The sequence below is a fragment of the Symphodus melops genome, assembly GCF_947650265.1.
Source record: "Symphodus melops genome assembly, chromosome: 1".
Classification (NCBI taxonomy): domain Eukaryota; kingdom Metazoa; phylum Chordata; class Actinopteri; order Labriformes; family Labridae; genus Symphodus; species Symphodus melops.
Window position 1 is genome coordinate 31,077,867 of NC_136691.1, and position 13,892 is coordinate 31,091,758.

General features: G+C 43.4%; 1 protein-coding gene across 1 annotated transcript in view; it reads right to left on the bottom strand.

The window, feature by feature from the left end:
• The window catches only part of LOC306836590 (NLR family CARD domain-containing protein 3-like), a 67,324-nt gene that overhangs the window by 8,864 nt on the left and 44,568 nt on the right, over window positions 1-13,892 (bottom strand). The window contains exons 3-5 of the mRNA XM_079363764.1: window positions 1,199-3,056; window positions 925-1,098; window positions 602-769 (exon numbers count right to left, since the gene is read on the bottom strand). Of these exons, the coding sequence (XP_079219890.1) occupies window positions 602-769; window positions 925-1,098; window positions 1,199-3,056 (2,200 nt within the window). The remainder of the gene's footprint in view (window positions 1-601; window positions 770-924; window positions 1,099-1,198; window positions 3,057-13,892) is intronic.

Sequence of the window (13,892 nt, forward strand, 5' to 3'; positions counted from 1 at the left end):
ATCCAAGATATTTAAAAAACCAATAAACCTAAATCCGCAATCGGCCATATTCGGGATTCAGCGTGAAGGTGATCATCTTCCGAGGACACAGTTCGATTGCATTGCTTTTGTTACCCTCTTGGCGAAGAGAATAATTTTACTTAATTGGAAACAGGCCTCCCCGCCCTCCTACAAATACTGGGTTAGAAATACATTACAACTTCTGAAACTTGAAAAGATTAGATTGGCTTTACGACGTCCTAATGATAATTTCAGCAGGATATGTTAGCCTTTTATTACTTTTCTGCTTGAACAAATGTGAGGTTTTTGCCCTTTAGGTCAGTTATGTATACTACCACTCACTGTCCTTGGAAGCCACATGTAATGTCTTTCTTTCTTTCTTTGTTGTTGTTTGTTTGTTTGTTTTTTTCTCTTTCTGCCTGTCTACAGGAGTGGGTTGTGGGAGCTGGGATAAAAAGGGGCTTGAAAAAAAAAGCTTGATGAGCCCTAACCCAAAAAATACCTTTTCTTTTTGATAAATCTTATAGTTAGGGCTGGATCAGGTATAGACCAGCTCAGAATTATGCTGCTATAGGTCTAGACTACCGGGGTCTGTCTGTACCTCAGCGTCTCCAGTCTGCAGTGTGGATCTTCCAGTCCAGCAGACAGCAGCTTCTCTCCTAGTTCTCCTGGATGATTGTAGCTCAGGTCCAGCTCTCTCAGGGGGGAGGAGCTTAGAGCTGAGGCCAGAGAAGCACAACCTTCTTCTGTAATCAGACAACCTGACAGACTACACACACACAAACGCACGCACACCCACATAAACAGAGCAATCAGAGCAATACCCCCTTCTTTTAAAATACATGGGAGCTATAGAACGAGCTCAGAGCTTTAATGTAGTAAGATATAGTAAAACTTTAAAGCAGTCATCAGCTGTACACTAACCTGAGAGTGTCCAGTCTACAGAGAGGACTCTTCAGTCCAGCAGACAGCAGCTTCACTCCTGAATCCTGCAGGTTGTTGTTGCTCAGGTCCAGCTCTCTCAGACTAGAGGACTGGGAGCTGAGGACTGAGGACAGAGCTTCACAGCTTCTCTCTGAGAGGTTACAGCCACTCAGCCTGAAGAGGATTCAAAAGAACACAAAGCATTACAAACCATAGTTGTTATTTCTGAATAAAGAGAACTACATTTAACCTGGATAGTTATGTGAGCACGTACAGAGCTTTGTTTGAAGCTTTGATCACAGGCAGCAGCCTCAGAAGAGCCTCCTCTGAAGCAGAGTATTTCTTCAGGTCAAACACATCCAGAGGTTTTTTGGATAACAGTAAGATGAAGACCAGAGCTGACCACTGAGCAGGAGACAGTTTATCTGTGGAGAGACGTCCTGATCTCAGGGACTGTTGGATCTCCTCCACTAGAGAACGATCATTCAGTTCGTTCAGACAGTGGAACAGATTGATGCTTTTCTCTGCAGACAGATCCTCACTGATCTTCTTCTTGATGTACTCGACTGTTTTCTGATTGGTCTGTGAGCCACTTCCTAGCTGCATCAGCAGATCTCGTATGTGACTCTGATTGGTCTGTGAGCCACTTCCTGTGTGTGTCAGCAGATCTCGTATGTGATTCTGATTGATCTCTAGAGAAAGACCGAGGAGGAAGCGGAGGAACAAGTCCAGGTGTCCATTTGGACTCTGTAAGGCCTGGTCCACAGCACTCTGATATAAAAGTGTTGGGTCAGGTTTTTCTCTGAATACTTTAGACCACCTGGATGTTGTTTGTTTCTCTGACATCAGATTGACTCCAGACTTGATGAAGGTCAGGTGGACATGAAGAGCAGCCAGAAACTCCTGAACACTCAGATGGATGAAGCAGAACACCGTGCCCTGGTACAGTCCTCTCTCCTCTTTAAAGATCTGTGTGAACACTCCTGAGTACACTGAGGCTGCTCTGATATCGATGCCACACTCTGTCAGGTCTGACTCATAGAAGATCAGGTTTCCTTTCTGCAGCTGCTCAAAAGCCAGTTTTCCCAGAGACTCAATCATCTTCCTGCTCTCTGGACTCCAGTGTGGATCTGTCTCAGCTCCTCCATCATACTTGATGTTCTTCAGTTTGGACTGAACCACCAGGAAATGGATGTACATCTCAGTCAGGGTCTTGGGCAGCTCTCCTCCCGCTCTGGTTTTCAGCACATCCTCCAGAACTGTAGCAGTGATCCAGCAGAAGACTGGGATGTGGCACATGATGTGGAGGCTTCGGGATGTCTTGATGTGGGAGATGATCCTGCTGGCCTGCTTCTCATCTCTGAATCTTCTCTTGAAGTATTCAACCTTCTGTAGATCAGTGAACCCTCTGACCTCTGTCACCATGTCAACACACTCAGGAGGGATCTGATTGGCTGCTGCAGGTCGTGTGGTTATCCAGAGGCGAGCAGAGGGAAGCAGTTTCCCCCTGATGAGGTTTGTCAGCAGCACATCCACTGAGGTGGACTCTGTGACATCAGTCAGGGTCTGGTTGTTTTTAAAGTCCAGAGGAAGTCGACACTCATCCAGACCGTCAAAGATGAACACAACCTGGAACTCTTCAAATCTGCAGATTTCTGCTTCTTTAGTTTCAGGAAAGAAGTGATGAACAAGTTCCACCAAGCTGAACTTTTTCTCTTTCAGCAAATTCAGCTCTCTGAAAGTGAATGGAAATGTGAAGTGTATGTCCTGGTTGGCTTTGTCTTCAGCCCAGTCCAGAGTGAACTTCTGTGTTAAGACTGTTTTCCCGATGCCAGCCACTCCCTTTGTCATCACTCTTCTGATTGGTTCATCTCTTCCAGGTGGGGCTTTAAAGATGTCTTCTTGTCTGATGGTTGTTTCTGCTCTGTCTGATTTCCTGGATGCTGTTTCAATCTGTCTGACCTCGTGTTCCTCGTTGACCTCTCCAGTCCCTCCCTCTGTGATGAAGAGCTCTGTGTAGATCTGGTTCAGAAGGGTTGGGTTTCCTGCTTTAGCGATCCCCTCAAACACCCACTGGAACTTCTCCTTCAGGTTAGATTTCAGTTTACAGTTGCAATCTGCAGTGACAGTTCCTGAATAAAGAAAGAAGTGAAATGAATGAACAGATCCTGATACAGATCACATGACCATCTGAGTTTGAACTTTAAACCTCTTTGTCCTTTTTCTAAAATATGAAATCTGTTCAGATGTTCTTACTGCTCTGCAGACAGTCAGCCAGCTCCTCCTGCTTCATTCTCCTCAGGAAGTGGAGAGTGATCTTCAAAAATGCCTCTTTACAGCTTCTCCTCTGCTCTTCATCCTCACTCTGACTCTCTAAGCATTCTGGGTAATCTGGACTCAGAACCCTCTGGACTCTCTTCAGCTCGTTCTTCACAAAGGTGACGATGTTCTCCTCCAGCAGCTGGAACAGAAGGAGACACTGGATATTTAATATATAAATAAAAAAACATTGTTTCTGTAGCTGCTTTTAAAAATGTGTTGTACACACCATAAATATAGAGTTCAGGTCTGCTTGATGCTGCTGGTTGGACAGATCACTCTGACCTTCAGAGCTCTGCTGAACTCTACAGAGAAAACTTTAAAATCAAGTATAATTAATGACAGCTTACTAAAGGTGTTTTGACAACAAAATGACAGGTCATGAATGGGGGTGATTTAACAGCAACATTACATCGACATGAACAACTGTGTAATCCTGCTATCAGAGAAATGACACCATGTTTGAACTGATGAACCTTCAGAAGAACAGAATGAAGAGTTCAACAACACATAAACACATAAAACAACAAGTTAAGATAAAGAATTCAAAGTCAGTGTGAGTCCAAGTTCATAAAAACATTTTCTTTTTTATCCACCACTTGCGTGTTTATCGTGTATGATTTTATTGATGTCTCTGGAACTCTGGAACAAAACACCAACTTGGATGCTCGGTGTGTATCAGTCTCTGGAACTGAGGAGGTAAGTGACAATCATGTGAAATAACTCTTTATCATATATATATACACACACACACACACACACACACACACACACAACTGGGCTGCAGCTAGACGTGCCCGGGCTGTAGTGGATGCAAAAACTCGGGCCTGGGAAGAGTTCAGGGAGGCCATGGAGAACTACTTTTGGATGGCCTTGAGGATATTCTGGCAAACCGTCCATCACCTCAGGATGGGGAAGCAGTGCTTTACCAACAGTGGAGTTGGAGAGCTGCTCCACTGCTGTATACAGTGAAGTTGGAGAGCTGCTGACCTCAAACTACTCTGTAGTTTTCTCTGAGCCCCTCCCAAATTTGACCAGTGATGACATGTATAGCCGCATGTCTTCAATCAACCGCTGGCTATCGAGGTGGTGTCCAGCAAACGATGTGGGCTTCATAGATAACTGGCAGTCCTTTTGGGGAAAGCCTGGTCTGCTAGCTAGAGATGGCATCCATCCTACTCTTGTTGGTGCAGCTCTATTATCTAGAAACGTAGCAGAGTTTATTAGTCCCAAACCCTGACAACTCATCAGAGTTCAGACCAGGATGCAGAGCTGCAGTCTTACACAATTCTCTGCGCTTCCTTTAGATCTGTTTACCTGCCACTATAGCTGTCCTTGTGACTGTAAATCTAACTGTAACTCAGTTAGATCCTCTTATAGCTGTAACCCTACTTCATAATCATAATCATAATGACTTAATCAAAATCAAAACTACGAATGCGATTTTGCAAACAAGTCTGACAATTAAATGTGGCCGACTAAACATTAGATCCCTAGCATCTAAATCTCTCCTAGTAAATGCTCTAATATCAGAGAATCATATTGATCTACTTTGCTTAACAGAAACCTGGCTTTCTCAGGATGAATATGTTAGTTTAAATGAATCCACCCCTCCCAGTCAATTAAATACTCATATAGCTCGAGACACTGGTCGAGGTGGTGGAGTAGCAGCTATTTTTAATTCTGGTCTTATAATTAATCCTCGACCAAAGCTGAATTATACCTCTTTTGAAAGTCTTGCACTCAGTCTTTCACATCCAGTCTCTAGAACTTTTCAGCCAGTTCTAATTGTTATAGTTTACCGCCCTCCTGGCCCATATTCACAATTTCTATCAAACATAGTTCTTAGCAGTGATAGAATAATTGTTGTAGGTGATTTCAATATCCATGTGGATGTTGTTGATGACAGTCTTAGCACGGCTTTCATGCCACTATTGGACTCTATTGGCTTAACCCAGGGTGTAAATAAACCTACTCATCGATTTAACCACACCCTGGATCTTGTTTTAGCTTATGGTATTAAAATTAATAACTTTTCTGGAAAATCCTCTGATCTCAGATCATTTCCTAGTAACCTTTGACTTCTTCTTACCAACCTTAACTCCTCTTAATAAAAAAGTGCTCTCTAGAAATTTAAATGATAATGCTGTAGCTAAATTTAAGGAAGCTATTTCAGCTGCTTTTGTTTCAGTACCATCCTGTAACCCAGTTGAAAAGTCCTATAATCCCTTTAGTCCCTCTCAGCTGGATCAGTTTGTAGATAGTGCGGTGGATTCACTTAGAGTTACTCTGGATTCAATCGCCCCCCTAAAACAGAAGCCAATCAAACGACAGAGATCAGCTCCATGGTACAACTTAGAAACCCGTACTCTAAAACTAATGTCACGTAAATTTAAAAGAATGTGACGCTCCACCAAAACGAAAGAATCTCGTTTCATTTGGCAAGATAGTCATAATAGATATATGAAAGCTCTACGGCAGGCCCGCACTGCCTATTACTCGTCTCTTATTGAAGAAAATAAAAACAATCCTAGATACCTCTTCAGCACTGTAGCCAGGCTGACAGAGAGTCATAGTTCATTTGAGCCATCTATTCCTTTAGCCCTTAGCAGTAATGATTTCATCAGCTTTTTTAATGATAAAATTCTAAACAGAGACAAAATTAGCAACTTACTACCTTTACTTAGTGCAGATTCCTCCTATAATTCAGATACAGCAGAAACGGTTCCAAATTCTGATACTAACCTCGACTGTTTTTTCCAATTAACCTCTCAGAACTAAACTCGATTATTTCTGCGTCTAATCCGTCAACCTGTCTTTTAGATCCAATCCCAACCAAGCTGTTTAAGGAAGTCTTTCCCCTAGTTGGCAGCTCCATACTAAATATTATCAATATATCTTTAGTGGCAGGTTATGTACCCCAGTCATTTAAAGTAGCTGTAATTAAACCGCTCCTTAAAAAGCCTACTCTTGATTCAGGAACTCTAGCTAACTATAGACCTATATCTAACCTTCCTTTTATCTCCAAGATCTTAGAGAAAGTGGTAGCTAATCAGTTGTATGATTTTCTCCACAACAACAGCTTGTTTGAGGAGTTTCAGTCTGGATTTAGAGTTTACCATAGCACTGAGACTAGTTAGAGTAACACATGATCTTCTGTTAGCCTCAGACAGGGGACTTCTATCTGTGCTCGTCCTGTTAGATCTTAGTGCTGCTTTTGACACCATCGACCATCAGATCCTGTTACAGAGACTAGAACAATGACTTGGAGTTACAGAGACTAGAATACTGACTTGGAGTTACAGGGACTGCCTTAAGTTGGTTTAGATCCTATTTATCAGACAGATCTCAGTTTGTGCATGTTCATGATGAGTCACCTATGTACACCAAAGTTAGCCATGGAGTGCCTCAAGGATCAGTGCTTGGTCCGATTCTATATACATTATATATGCTTCCTCTTGGTAGTATTATGAGAAAACACTCCATAAACTTTCATTGCTATGCAGACGATACTCAGCTCTACATAGCAATGAAGCCAGATGACACCAACCAGCTTCGTAAACTAGAAGCCTGCCTCAAGGACATCAGGACCTGGATGACCAGAAACTTCTTACTGCTCAACTCAGACAAGACTGAAGTTATAGTGATTGGACCTAAGAACCTCAGAGAGGCTTTTTCTGATGATATAACGGGCCTTAATGGTATCAGCCTGTCCTCGAGTACCACTGTTGAGAACTTTGGAGTTCTCTTTGATCAGGATATGTCCTTTGATTCCCACATTAAACACATTTCAAGGACAGCTTATTTTCACCTTGGTAATATCTCTAAGATCAGGCAGATCCTGTCACAAAACCATGCTGAAAAACTAGTTCATGCATTCGTTACCTCCAGGTTGGATTACTGTAATTCTATTTTAGCAGGTTGCTATGGTAAATCTCTAAAGACCCTTCAGCTAGTCCAAAACGCTGCAGCTCATGTTCTGACGAGAACTAGGAAAAGGGACCACATGACTCCTGTATTGGCTTCTCTCCATTGGCTCCCTATAAAATCTAGAATAGAATTTAAAATCCTACAAAGCTCTAAACGGTCAGACACCATCCTATCTTAAAGAGTTAATTGTACCGTACTATCCATCAAGAACATTACGTTCCCAAAATGCAGGCCTGCTGGTACCTACAGTCTCTAAATGTACTACAGGAGGTAGAGTCTGCAGTTATCAGACCTGCTGGTACCTACAGTCTCTAAATGTACTACAGGAGGTAGAGTCTGCAGTTATCAGACCTGCTGGTACCTACAGTCTCTAAATGTCCTACAGGAGGTAGAGTCTTCAGTTATCAGACCTGCTGGTACCTACAGTCTCTAAATGTACTACAGGAGGTAGAGTCTTCAGTTATCAGGCTCCTTTGGAATTGTCTACCAATCGGGGTCCGGGAGGCAGACACACTAGGTACTTTTAAGAATAGACTTAAAACTTTTCTTTTTGATATATCTTATAGTTAGTGCTGGATTAGGTCTAGACCAGCTCATAGCTATGCTGCTATAGGTCTAGACTACCAGGGGAACTGGCACCAGGATCTCTTATCTCTCTCTGCTTTCATATCTTATTACTGCTTGTAACTATCTTTATATTGATTACTAACCTCTCCTTTTTCTGGGACCTCCTGAGCTCTCTTAGGTTCCTCGGGACTGTTGATGAGGATGGCCTGCCCAAACACGACGCTATACAAATAAAGATTAAAGATTGAGAACTGGGGATGTAGTCGAGCGGTGGAAGGAATATGAGGAATCGAGGATCTCCACAATCCCACCGTGATCCTCGAAGTATTCCTTCCACTGAGGAAGGAGAGGCTGAGTTCTCAGAGGTAGACTCGTCCACCACCCAAGCCGAAGACACCGAGGTGGTTTGCAAGCTCCTCGGTGGCAAGACACTGGGGGTGGATGAGATTCGCCCTGAGTATCTTAAGTCTCTGGAGGTGCAGGGGCTGTCATGGTTGACACGCCTCTGGACTGGCAGACCAGGGTGGTGGTTCCTCTTTTCAAGAAGAGGGATCAGAGGGTGTGTTCCAACATTCTCCATCAGGTGCTCAAGGGTTCACAGGTGATCACCCTACCAGTCCACATGTGCTTTGTGGATCTGTAGAAGGCGTTTGACGGTGTCCCCACATAGCGTCCTTTGGGGGGTCCTCCGAGAGTATGGATCTGGTCCTTGTATGACTGGAGCAGGAGTCTAGTCCGCATTGCCGGCAATAAGTTGGACCTGTTACCGGTGCACGTTGGCCTCCGGCAGGACTGCCCTTTGTCACCGGTTCTGTTCAGTGCAGCCAGGTGCCAGAGGGGGTCCGGTTTGGGGACCATGGGATCTCGTCTCTGCTTTTAATGATGAATAGAGTATAGATATAAAGATAAAAATACAATAAGAATAAATATATAAATGTGGATACGATTTAATAGCAATAGAATGATAACAGTATATCAATGTTATATACTACTATACTAGCATAAGTACAAGAGTATCATATAATATAAATATAGATATGATATAATAACAGCATGATAACAGTGTAATATTATATACTACAGTGCAATGTATAGAGTATGGATGAAAATGTTTTAGTATAATAGCAGTAGCAACGATATGATAGCAGGATATACTGTATATTTACGTCAATCGTAGATAATACTGGTATGAATAACGTGGTCTGGCATGATGGGCTCCTGCTGTTGTACAGTCTGATGGCTGTGGGAACAAAGGAGCTTCTGAAGCATTCTGTTTTGCTCCTGGGGGGGATGAGGTGTTGGCTGAAGGAGCTGCTCATCTGCTACAGCTAGTCATGAAGATAGTTCGGTTGTTGATGGGGGGGGGGGGGGGACCCAGACCCACCGTCTGAGCACACCAGGATGGGGGTTGTGTCAAACCTATTAAAAAATAGGTTCAACTCAGCAGCAAAAACTGGGTCTCCTTCAGCTATGGACGCAGGCTTGCTACAACCAGTCATCTGCTTCATGCCATTCCACAAGTCCTTTGAATTGTTCTGACCCATCTTGGCCTCAATCTTCTCCTTGTAGCTGTTCTTAGCCTCCTTCAGCTTCTTCTTTAGAGTCTTTTGGATAGCCCTGAGCTCCTCCTGGTCTTCAGCCATGAAGGCCCTCTTCTTGCTGTTAAGAAGCCCTTTGATATCTTTATTGATCCATGGTTTGTTATTGGAGAAGCAGCAAACCTTTTTAGTAGGGACTATGGTATCCTCACAAAACCGGATATAGTCTGTAATGCAGTGAGTGAGTCCTTCAATGTCATCACTGTGTTCCTCCTGAAACATTTCCCAGTCTGCAGGGCCTCCTCTGTGTCTTTGGACCAAACCTTCACTGTCCTTTTTCTGGCCACCTGTTGTTTCACCAGGGGTCTGTAGGTGGTATCAAGGTGGATGAGGTTGTGGTCTGATTTCCCGAGGGGTGGGAGGGAAGAAGAGCTGTATGCTCCCTTCATATTGGCATAGTTAACATACTGTTGTTGGGGTTTTCAGGAGTGAATACCTGACCAACAGTTAGGTTGGGTTTTATGATGTAAAATTTAGTTGTCAAATTAAATTTAATAAGTTTATTTAATTATTAATATAAATCAATAATTGTTATTAAACTGAGTTTAATAAAACCTCGGAGCACCACCCTGTAAACAGGGAACAACCAAAATATTACAAATATCAGTCTCAAATTAATTAAATACCAATATCATTAATAATTAAACCGAAAGGTGTGTGTGTGCGTAAAGGGAGAGAGCCAGAGAGAGGGAGAGAGAACAGAGCGCACCTCGAAAGCTCAATCTCAGCCTGGAACTCACGCACAACTCAGAGCATAGTTAACTTCACTACCAGAAGCCAGTGGCCGAATTTGTATCAGACGGCGTTCACACTAGTCTTTCTGATAATGAGTCTATTACCCGGTTATGACGCGAGAGTTCACAGAGAAACACACGGGACGCAGCGTCACAAATAAAGAAAACAAAAGAGGTTTTACTCTCATAAAACCTAAGACACAGTGGTCAAACACCAAGCAAATATTATCACAGTTTCACAATAATAATCTGCACTCTGTTTATATTGTTAATACTTTAATTTATCCACATACTACCTCCATGGTGAAATACTCACAAGTGCCATTGTCTGTCGATTGTCTGTTGTTCGTTATTTGTTGTCCCAAATGTCATTAGTTAAGTTATTTGTTTTATAGTATCGTTTTTTATTGCTAGTTTTCTTAGTGCTCTTTTTATGCACTGCAGGTTTGCACTGGGGGTTGGGGGGATTGCAATTTCATCTGTGCTGTATGTTTAACATGGAGCATATTTGACAAATAAAGAACCTTGAACCTTGAACCTTGATAATAACTCAGTTATTAAACACACTCTCTATATCTAACTGCCCAGACCTAGCTAAGCCTCACTTGTAACCGTCTGTCCGCGGTTGATGAAGAAAGCAAACGGGGTCCTTGGGATGGTCTCCAGCCATCTCCCTGCAGTTGTATGGTGATGGCGGGGCGTCCAAGGGGTTGAGCAGGGCCGTGGTGTCCTCCTTCGATCGAAGTGATCTCCGTGGATGTCCTTTCTTCACAGGACGGAACAAGACGTAGTCCTTACGATCTCTCTCAATACCGTTTTAATACGGGAGAAATAAGACGCTCTTCTTGGCGATGCGTTCAAATGGATGATCTGAGCTCGGAATTCAGGGTGTCGGTATGCTTCAAGGCCTTGGGTTAGCTGCGCGCCAAAACTTTTAAACAAAGAGAAGTGTGCTGTGAAACAGGATGCAGAGAGTATCCCCGGACGTCGCCAGACGACGTCTGAAAGAGAGTGAACAATGGGAGGCAACCGGTTTTATCCCTCCCAAACTTCACAACCTATGTGTTAGGTGTGGCAAAGCATTCTCGGAGTGCTTGCAAGGCCTGCTGGGATAAAGAGTCTTTTGTCATGGTTCTCCAAAGGGACATCGTGAACTTTGTCATCCTGGCTGGACCCAACACTGTTTAAAGTTTGTGAGGACAGAGGGACCAAATTAAAGTTCCCGCTGATTAGTATGAGGGTACTGGGATGCTGAGTCTGTAGTCCTGTGATCACAGTGTGTATGACGTCACTCACGTTCGCAGCTACAGCTGATGACGGAGGAAAAGATTTAAATTTCCTGTCTCTCTCGATCCTCTCCCTAACTTTAGTACCGGCTTTCATCCCCCGGCAAATCCCTCTCCATTACTCCTCAGGGATGCGTGAAGTAGGAACACCGGTTCCATGCCTGAGGCACAGTAATTCCTCACGATTGTATGTGATCATTCCGGCAAGAAAAGAAAAGTCCCGGAAAAAAGTACCAAACTCCATTGAGTTATACTGCAACTAAAACGCTGCAGTAGTGCAGACAATTTTCCCAAAAAATGTCCAAAAAAATAACTCTTTATAACAAATAAGGAAAGAAGAGAGTCGGAGCTGCTGCAACAGGCTGCCGACTCTCAGCGCCCAGAAGAAGAAGATGCCTGGAAAAGACTGTGTTTAGATCAAAAGGGTAAATGGAAAATACAAGTCATCTCTTGTCTCTATTGCATAAGACATAGTGCTTGTAAATAAGATAGGATGTTGAGTGATCACTTAAATGTATTGAATTCATATAAATGAGTGACTAAAACACTAAAAAAGATACTACCCTCTCTTATATTGAATATTTGGGTGTGAACTTTACTGGGTCCAAATCTATTTGTAAACCATAACAGAATAATCTGGACAAGAATGGGCCCAGCCGACCGAGAAGTAGAAGCTAATGTTAACTCCCTGCGTTACGCTATCTCCTCCCAGGAAATCATGCTCGGACAACATGATCAGACTCTCCGTGGTCTCATGGATTCACTTCAAGTGATTTCCGCTAGCCTCATGAGTTAGGCTGGGGCGATCAGGCTTTGCAAGGTATATTTTTGAAGGGATTAAACAGGGCAGTTAAAGATAGCATGGTGTGGCGTCCTGAGACTGGCAGCCTTCAGGAGCTTATTACACTCGCTATAAAGATTGATAATCGCATTCATGAGAGGCGACGTGAACATTCTCGTTAGTGCTAGTTTTTCTTTTGTGGCTAGAATGGACCAGGTCCAGGACGATACCAAACGCCAGAATGCCATCCCATTCTCAGTGACCCAACCTGAGGTTACCATGCAGTTGGGACGTAATCGGTTGACTCCCGCCGAGAGAAATAGATGATTTTTGTTCAAACTTTGTATCTATTGTGGCGAAGAGGGGCACCATTTGTTTAATTGTACCAACCGGTTAAACTAGTCCCATTCGCAGCAGGGGTTCTGGTGAGTAGAGCGGAACTTCTTAATTCCCCTTGTAAATGCCTTAATTTGGAGGCGAGCATCCTAATTAATGGTAAACCTCTTACAATTTTGGCTCTTGTGGACTCAGGGCGAACTCCAATTTTATCGATTGGGAGTGAGTTCGTCAAGCAAGCATCCCTAGTCTACCCTCTTCTCAACCTCTCAAAGTTGACACCTTAAATGGCCAACAGCTGGCCCGGGTAGAGACTGAAACTTCTCGTTTTAGCTGGTAATCATCAGGAACAACTGCTTATCACATCATGCCATCCTCTCATGCACCTATAGTTTTAGGTCTACCGGGGTTTCAACGTCATAATCCTCTCAGCAGGTAGGATAACTGGTTGGAGTAATTTCTGTCACGCTAACTGTCTCACCTCAGCGTCTCCTTTGTGTAAATCTTCTTTGCGTCCTTCTCCCTCGGTACCGCCAGATCTGTCCCCAGTACCCTCTGTTTACCACAATCTGAGGTTTTCAGTAAAGAGAGAGCTCTATCACTTCCTCCTCACAAACTGTACAACTGTGCCATTAATTTGGGTCTCCGTTACCTACCAGTCATCTGTTCAATCTGTCAGCTCCTGAGAGAGAAGTGATTACATCACTGAGTCTCTCAACTCAGGTATCATTTGGCCTTCTTCATCTCGGTGCGGGTTTCTTCTTCGTGGACAAGAAGGATAAGTCTCTCTGTCCGTGATTTGATTTCAGGGGTCTGAATAACATTACCATTAAAAAAAAGTGTCCATTACCCCTCATTAGTTCCGCTGTTGAACCCCTTCACGATGCCACCATTTTCACAAAACTCGATCTCCACAACGCCTACCATCTTGTCCGCATCAGAGAGGGGGATGAATGGAAGAAGTCGTTCAATACTCCACTTGGTCACTTTGAGTATCTCGTGATGCCCTTTGGGTTAACCAATGCCCCCGCCGTGTTCCAGGCTATGGTTAATGAGATTCTCAGGGACTTCTTGAATCATTCGGTTTTCATTTACCTGGATGATATTTTAATTTTTTCACAGACTCTTGAGGAACACATTGTTCAGGTTCAGAAGGTTCTTCAAAGACTATTGGACAACAGGCTGTTTGTTAAACTGAGAAATGTGTTACGGATCCTCTGTTTTCTTTCTGGGATATATTTTAGAGAGCGGGCAGGTGAAGACCGATCCTGCAAAGATAACAGCGGTGATGGAATGGGACACTCCGAATTCACGCAAGCAACTACAGAGATTCCTGGGCTTCGCTAATTTCTACCGCAGATTCATCAGGAACTACTGTCAGGTTGTCCCACCTCTTACAAAACTCACTACCCTCACT